This window comes from Polypterus senegalus, chromosome 6 (genome assembly GCF_016835505.1).
Source record: "Polypterus senegalus isolate Bchr_013 chromosome 6, ASM1683550v1, whole genome shotgun sequence".
Classification (NCBI taxonomy): Eukaryota; Metazoa; Chordata; class Cladistia; order Polypteriformes; family Polypteridae; genus Polypterus; species Polypterus senegalus.
This window is the reverse complement of record NC_053159.1, coordinates 8,470,678-8,479,530: the sequence shown is the minus strand read 5'-3', so window position 1 is coordinate 8,479,530 and position 8,853 is coordinate 8,470,678. Positions and strand designations below refer to the sequence as shown.

The window sequence follows — 8,853 nt, the reverse complement described above, 5'->3', positions numbered from 1 at the left end:
ACGTATTTCAGGCTGCAGTTTCACTCTGTTCCTGTGACGTGAGAGGAAAAGTGTTTCTCTTCTCTACCACTAGGTGGCACAGCCTGTCTTTTTGAATGCTAGTGTTTCTCAACCAACTGCTGCCGCCGGTGGGCCACAAGTTTCTACTCTTTATAATGGTAGTGGGTCGTGAAGTGGCTCCCACACTGGGTCATGACGGGTTTCCAATCTGCCAATCCCACGCGATTCACCATGGGAGACGGCCCGGACCTTTGGTGGGTCACAAATGGAAAAAAAGTGGGCCACGACACCAGCAAGGCCGAGTAACACAGTTACTAATAACGTGACATGATAATGTTTCAAATATTGTAAGCATTGGTCCCAATCACTTTACTTCTGATCGTTTTTCTGGCCATTACAATACAAATAACTTGAATTAATTAATAAAGACAAAACAGGAAATGGTTATTTGATGCTTTTACTTGTTGAAGATAGGAATTTGGATGATGTGTGAAGCCTTTAGCTTCTTGTCATTTTCTATCAACTGCCAGAGGCACCCTCCATTTATTAATAACCCTGCAGATTTCCTCTCGGACTGTGCAGTGTATATAAGGGACCCTTCGATTTCTTGGCAATTGGCTGTTCATCTTCTGCTTGTTTTAATTGCACCATAAAAAGAAAAAGCCCAATTGCCCTGATATGTACCGTATCTCCCGAGATTATTTTGGTTTAGTTGTTCCTCAGCAGCTGCTCATTTGTTTAAATTAAAAACTGACCAACATCACATCAGCGACAATGTATGCTACATATAGAAATTGCCTTCAAGGGGATAACATGGACAGTGAAACTCTTTTTGTTTTTTTACAGAATCCATTTTTAATTGCCATGATGTGTTTAGGTAGAATGCCTCAGCTTTGTATAAAAAAAGGTAAGTACAGTATGAGTCACAGTATTCTCCATAGCGATTTGTCCGGTTTACTTTCAGTTCAGATTCGGACATTTTTGTTCTGTGTAATCGCTGGCTAAGTCAAATAATTCCACGATTAAGCAGCATCCTTACCCAGAAGTGCACATTTCTTTGCTCCAACCCTAAAAGAACATCATAATTGGCAATAATGCAATGTTACAAAAACACAATGAATATTCCAAACAGGTCAAACACACCAGCTGGGGAATATACATTCTCTGTATTCCATTTACATTTCATTTTTCCAGACTGGCACAATTCCCAGAGATGCCGAGCCGACATGCTGCTAACAACTGCGACTGAGGAATACAAATGATGAGAGACAAAGCTGTGGTGTGTCACTCTGTGGAGGCGCGTCGATGAAAAAATCTCAAAACAACAACTACAACAATCTGTCCCATCGACCAATCGGGACAAGTCCTAAAAGAAAACTGAACTGAAAATGAACAGAGCGGACAGTCAGATCTTCTGGGAACGTGGCTTGGATTTCTGGGCCTGGTTTTACACATTCGCCTTATGTGTCCGCATTTTAGATTCAGCGAGGCCTCGTGATTGGGAGGGAGCGAGTGTGTAAGTGAGTCTGACATGAGGTTAGGGTTAGGGTAACCCTAATCCACGGTGACCTCCTTCCGCAAATCTGGATAACTGCGATTCTATAGTGGAATTAGGGATGTTCTGAAAAGAAATGAATGGATGGATGGAATTGATCGCCAACATTGTAACAAAATAGAATAGAAAAGAGAAGAAATTTGACAAACAAGAGGAGACCATCGAGTCCGTTATTTCGCTCATTTGGTTATCTAATAGCTTAGTCCTCAGCAAGAAACTTGGAGGTGGTACCCTGATCTGGACTTTGTTTTCTAGTTTTGTTTAGCCTTTTACTTGTTGTCTAAAGATACCAAAGATATCGATCTGGATGTTTTAGATGTCAAGAAATTAAACGGACAGATTGTTTTTCTGATTTACAGTAGAACATTTTTTGAAATTCATCTTCTTGTGACATTCAGGGTTGCCATGTTGTCAGTAGACAGGTCAACGAGACGTCTTTACTGTAACAGTATGAAGGTCAGCGTCCTACACGTTTGAGTTTCTGGATAAAGTCAACTCAAAACAAACCTTGCATCGTTATTACTGTTAAGATATATTTCTGGTTCCAAACTCTTTCCTGTTCTTTGACTTTAATGTACATCTTCCATTATGGCTTCGCCTACATAAAATATTCTGTTTACGTTTGTCGATCTCGTCTCAAGTCCTCGCTGTGGTTCACTGAATTCCGACTTCCCTTGATATCACAATCAATCTTCTGAGTCGCTCTTACTCTGTCTTGTGGCCGTCCTGTGCTGCCAGTTTTCGCTTCAACTCGGTGGCTCTTTGGTGTGATGAGACGCTCCCTGGGCTCACTCTTCAGTTTCTACTGCTGTCTTCAATCACCCTAAACAATATTTTACGAGACTGCATTACGTACCGTTACATGTGTAACAGAGTTACGAACGTCTAGCTACAATATTGGCGGTCAGTCTGTCACCTGCTTAGTCCTGAATGGGGTCCTGGCGCCAATCCCAGCTAGCATAAGGGCACAAGGTGCCAACTGTGACAGAATTATTACCAGGAGTTCCTGGAAAGCAACACTTCACAGACATGAATAAGCTAATAGAGGGTGTCCCTAAAGTCCGTGTGCAATTTAAAATAGTAAGTAAATGTGATAGAAGAATTCGTAAAAAGTATTAGACAGCTTGATGTATTTAGGTGTTTATTATGTCTTTAGTTTTATTTTTGCCGTATTTGGGGAACTTAAAATCCACATCAGTCTGTTGAACATGAGGAGGTTCTCCCAAAGTCAATGTGTGGTGTGCTTGGGGAAATCGAGTCCTCGGGCCATTCGTTGCTTGAAGGCGTGTTGTTTGGTGACAGCTATTAAGAAACGCTGCAAAATGACTCTCTTCCTCGACTTGAACAATTAGGACTGATGGAGAATCCAGGGCTTCGACAAAGATGGCGTCCCTTGTCACTTTGCTTTGCATGTTAAGACAGTTTCTATGTGAGGAATTCCCTAACAGATGGATTGGAAGAGGTGGACCATCTTCTTGGCCTCCACGTTCGCCAGGTTTGACTCCATTGGGTTTTGTTTTATGAGGACCTGTGAACACGAATGTTAATTCAACCAAACGTCGATCTTTAGAAGACTTGCAAGCGAGGAGAACTGATGTGATTGCTGGTATTACTGAAAATCAGCTTGAAAATGTTTTCCGAGAACTACAGAATCGTATTACCCCTTGTATCAGTCGTGATGGCGGACATGTTGAAAATGAACACAATGTGAGTTTCTTCTTTGTAATCCTTTTGACAGATTCTTTCTATCACATGTACTTACTATTTTAAATTGCACACGGACTTTATGGACACCCTGTCTTAAACACATTCTTCACTAATGTTAATATTTATCAAGTCCAGTGAGACCTGGAGTTAAAATATGGGCGTCGTAAAAGACGATTAAAGAAGGCTGGCAATAAAAAAGGACGTGTAAAAAAGTTTTAATACCCCCAACATTAGGTGGGGATCGCAACTGGCCAACTCAGAAAATGGCATCAGATACTTTAAATAATTGTATATTTAATTTATAAATAAAGAAATCACACCTGACAAGCTGCGATGAATTATTTCCCTGACGTCCCGTCAAAATCCTTCCCACCAGAAGCTGGTGTTTTTAATAATAAAGATAAGGGTCGCTGTGCCTGCCTTTCTCCGGGGTGACCAAACATGGGACTCTGATATGACAGAAAAGTGAGGCGAGCAAACTAAAAAGCTGCTGGCGTTCAGACTTGGGGCTTCCCGGTTCAATTTTAAGAGATTCTTTCCCGCAGGTGAAATTAGGGTTTCTTTTGGGGTCTTCAGTTCCAGCCTTGCCATTCTTATATCCCGTCTGTAAGTTCTGTGCAAAGTCCAAGAGAAATTGTGATGGGCATCCAGTCAGGGGTGTCACTAGCTTCAGCAGTTATTGGGGGGCTTAGCCCCAGTGGTTTTGACAGAGGGGTTTGTCTCCCTTGAAGTTTTCATGCTGTTGATGAAGTCTTGAGGAGGGTCAGCCCAGGGAGTTTTCACATTGTTGACATCCATGGCCCCCCTTTGGAGTTTTCAGGATGTCAACAGCCATTAGCAGAATGGTAAGTGGGCATAACGAGGGCGAGTCTACAGAAGATCAGGGGCTATTGGCACACATGCAGTGAATAGATGGAAACCAGGGCTAAAGTCCCAGAAGCCAAAACCAACGACGCCACTGCAGAAAATGAATGTGTTTTAGACGCCTCCATTTCCTTATAAAAACGGCAGTGGCTGGAATTTCACTGACCAGTTTCTGCACAAATAAATAGTTTTTTATTTGAATACTAAAGTACATTTGATGAAATACGAAAACTTTGTCACTGTATTTGGCCTCCAGTAGGGCTGAGTCAGGGGGGCAATCTGCAAAAACAATTTGAAGCCCACCACTTCATCAGGTGTGTCAACGCTCTTTGTATTTTCCATCCATCCATTATCCAACACGCTATATCCTAACTACAGGGTCACGGGGGTCTTCTGGAGCCAGTCCCAGTCAACACAGGGCACAAGGCAGGAAACAAATCCCAGGTGGGCGCCGGCCCACCGCAGTCTTTGTATTTTCTATTTTTATATTCTGTGTGTTAAGTGCAAAATACAAAGGGAGGAGAAACAGAGAGAAGCCCAGGCCCAGCTGTCCTCTGTTCATTCAAAGATAAGCGCATTTCTGTTTGTATTAAATGACGTTACGTTATACTGGTTGGTGACACAGTCTGTCTCTCTCGCTGTCTTTTAGGAAGATGCCGTCTCACATCACTTGTATTCTTCTGAGCAGAGAACAAACGCTCGATCCTTCACTTATTTAAGACTGATTGGGGGGTCCTAAATATTCCCCAGTGTGGTTGCTTTGATGCATTGAGGCCGATGTCCTTTTCAGGCTGAGTCCCTTTAACTCCTTCATTTTTTTCCTTTACCCGAATCCATAACGAGATCCACTAAGTACACCCTAAGCAATGGGTGGCTGGATGAAAAGATGTATAATAAATAATACTAAAACCATGCATACATTTCAATAAAAGATGCCAGAATGAAACAGAAAACGTCAGCCCCCCAAACGTGCTGCTGTGCTATTGGCTGTCTCGACCTCTCCAGGCCAGCAGGGGTCTCCACTGCTCCACGCTCGTATCCAGTACAGCAGCAGGTTTCTACTTATCTGGCTATCCAGTTGTCAAGATTCAAACCTTGAGCTGCGTCTGTTTGAGTCGCAGTGTCTTAAATGCTCTATACATTTCATTTTAAATATTAATTAAGTATGCATTGACTAATTAACAAATAATACTGTGTTTTTCTAATGTATAATCACTGTACATGTTTCATATCCCATTTATTTTACTGGATTCTCATTCATTTGTGTTTCTCACTTCTCTGCTGAGGGGGCTTCCACGTGAAGTTTCCTGGTCATCCCGTGGAGGTCCAACCTCGAGTGGCCACAAGAACTAGCGCATGTAAACGGGTCCATTGTGAGGGAGTGTGTGCATGAGTGTGCCCTGAGATGGACTGGCATCCCATTCTGGACCGAGTCCTGTCTACACTCAACGCTCCCTGCCACACACCGGGTCCAGAAAATGGGTGGCTGTGTAGAAAACTTTGACTTGAATGATTAATCAAATTCAGATTCGAGCAATAAGCGAACAAAAACTGCTTTTGTGTCATAAAGCGAGTCCTAATGTTGGGGAGAGTTTCTGGTTTACCCTTACATACTCCAGGAATCACAGTATCTTGTCATAAACTGGGCCCTAATGTGGATTTCTCCCCTGAGGTACTCTTGGATTACTTCGTTTTCTGTTTCACGTGTCAGATCTGCATTACGGCAGACCCATCAAAACCAAATCTTTATTCCTAGCACTAACCCTCATTTTTTTTTTACGCATTGTTAAAGGAACAGAATGGTTTGTCTTCTTACTCTTTCATTGTTTCTTGCTAGAAGAAGAAATGGAATAGAAAAAAAAAAAAAAATGTTGGCACCCAAAACCACTTGAAGCCTCAGGCCTGGCATGTGATGTGTTCTCCACTTCATTAGTTAACATAATAAAGCAACCCAAAGGAAAACGAAATTCTTCGATTAGAATAAAAAGACGTGTCAAAAGAACCATGTACTGTACTTCAGCTAAACGTGTGTCAAACAAATCTAAATCTGCTACAGATCAACGTCAGAATACGTTTACAGTATGTGAATTCAAATCGGCGTGTAAAAGCGCTCCATGACAAGAAAAAAGTAACAGTCGGAATATAAAGATCCAAGGAAACAAAGGAAACACTGAGATGCATGTGCCGCGTCGGAAATACAGCGGGCAACGTGTACTTATCAGAGTGTATATCCCATAGAAAAAGTAATCCGCACAGTGAAACCTGAAGCGGCGGACTGAGGAGGGAGAGTCGTGAGCCGAACAGGTTGGAAGGGAATGGAGAAGGGGAATGGGGTCTGGAAGTAGGAGGGAGGGAGGGTGACAAGGTCAAAAGAAAAGTTTAGTCCTTCATAACTCAAAAGTATGGCTCCAGCCTAAAACTACAGAGCGCTTCTTGCCTGAGTTTCCTTCATTTGATTCATTCATTCAGCACTGGAAGTAGTTCAATCCGGACCGACTTTTTCAAAACAAAAAAATTCCAGGCCTCCATCACGTACGTGGTAGAGCATTCCCAGTTACCTCAATATTGCTCTGAATTGTGCCTTGACAAATAAAGACAAGGAAAGAAGAGAGCGGGAGATGTTTCGCAGTTACAACTTCGTCGATTCTATTGCATTCTGAGAAGGAGGACCCCCACTTTGAAAATCATTCTTCATAATAATGAGTAATACTTAATCAACACGTTTTATCATACAAAAGAAAAAAATTAAAAGAAATTGGCAAGACCTCACAGTTCCTTGCAATTTCTGCATGGTAAGGATTCCTGTCCAGTTTAGTTTCATTTTAACGGTCGAATCTTCCACTCGCTCTTCTGAATGACTTATTTTGTTCCAGTTTGGAGGAAACAAGTTTAATCTCGGATATTGTGCAGGGAAACAACAACAGACACGGCAGTCTAACTCTGGGCAGTGTAGCACCTCAGACGTTACACCACCGTGTTTCTCTGCCTGTACGGTGGAGGGGGGAGTAAAGTCCCGGGTTTCAACGAGAACTCCGTCAGGTACTCGGGATTTTCTGCCACCACAGGTCGGATGCGGCCGTTCTGTTTGTAGAAAAACTTGGTGCTGCATTCCTGTAGGTATTCCGGATTGTGAAGCTTTGCTTTCGGAGGAAGACTGTGGTGCCAGTACTCGGGATTGTCGAAGGTTTTCTTGGGTTTATGGTCTCCAATACTGTTGGCAGGAACTCCATTGTTCTTCAGGTATTCTTTATTCTCCACCTTATTGTGGAATGTGTTGAGGTACAGGGGCTCATTGATGTACTCATCCTCTACCTTGGTTTGTCCATTAGGGGCGCTTTGGTACCCAGGATTATCCAGTGCATGAACATCTCCATTCTTTTTGCGGGTAACAAAGGGGTTTTCCTCTACTGTTTTCAGATAATCTGGGAAGAAATGCAGAAGAATTGTTATCGGACAAACAAAAAACACATCTTCATGTACTGTAACAAAGCAATAATAATTCTTGTACAGATAACAACTCTTTTTAGAGCATATGATATCATTAAATGTGTCTTGCCTGAAATATTTCAAGACCCTTCTGATTCCCACGTGACAGGGAAGTCCTTCCACTAGGATGGCGGAAGGAGAAAAAAAACTCATTTGGGATTGTGTAATCCGAGGAGGAGGAGAGGAGCAGGCGCTGATACAGCACATCGCCGCACCCACCACACGACAAACCAACTCAGGATCCCAGATTAGGAACCGAGCCAGCCATGTAACGGGTGACACCTCAGCATCACACTCGTTCAGATGGGGTGGAACAGTCAAAGGTTTTTTTTTATGGTGGCTGGAGTGCCAATCCTGCCACCGACCCCCAAGGTTTTCCCTGCAGGTTGGAGGACCTACATGCAGGGATGGATGCAGATTAACGTCATACCCTGGATGGAGCAATTGCAGGTTAAGGGCCTTGCTCAGGGGGCCCAGCAGAGCAGAGTCCCTTTTGGGATTTACGGGATTCAAACTGGCAATCTTCCGATTATGGTGTGTAATAAAGAAACATTTATTTAACACTAGAATTACCAGAGCCTACAAAAAAACTTGTAGATCTGTCCCACCTCAAATCGCTTCTCCCTTCTCGGGCAGCGTCTTTTGTCTTGTAAATGTGTGGATAAGCAGCAAAGAGCAAGCAGCCTACTATCACATCCCCTACCCCGCACAGTTTTCTCAGCTCAAGTCTGTTTACCTGCGTGTCAGTTGCTTAGAGTTGTTTAGAGTGAGAAGTCAAGCAAACATGACTGAGAGAATAAAACTGAATAAAAAAAAAAACAAGGCTAACCTTTACAAGAATCATACATTTACACCGGCTGTTACAGACTGGAATCAAATGTATGTTTTTATTCTAAAATAGTCAGAATGAGAGCTGCTCACTTCTCAAAACGGACTCGTCCGGTCTCGAACCCATGAAGTTTTGATTACCAGTCAACAGTTCATACAGTTGCACCACCCAAGCAGTCGTAGCAAATGGGTGTCAATGTCGCACCCTAACGCGGGTTCTTTTTCTGCAGTTATATTCTAGAATAAAAGCGCACTTGTTGTGTTATATTTGTTCCTTTTGTGAAAGTGTCTCTTTGATATTTGGACTTCAGGCTTCACACATTATACACTTTATGTCTACATTTTGTCAATTATTACTAAAACATGAATAACGTTTCTGTTTTAACGATGTGTTTACATAGATCGCTGCAGAC

At 42.5% G+C, this 8,853-nt stretch overlaps 1 protein-coding gene across 6 annotated transcripts in view; it reads right to left on the bottom strand.

Moving 5' to 3' along the window:
- Positions 1–443: 443 nt before the first annotated feature.
- The window catches only part of LOC120530767 (receptor tyrosine-protein kinase erbB-4-like), a 799,040-nt gene continuing 790,630 nt past the window's right edge, over positions 444–8,853 (bottom strand). For all 6 annotated transcript variants that reach the window (XM_039755347.1, XM_039755351.1, XM_039755348.1 and 3 more), the window contains one exon: positions 444–7,548. In XM_039755347.1, coding sequence (XP_039611281.1) covers positions 7,091–7,548 — 458 coding nt within the window. In that variant the 3' untranslated portion in view covers positions 444–7,090. The remainder of the gene's footprint in view (positions 7,549–8,853) is intronic.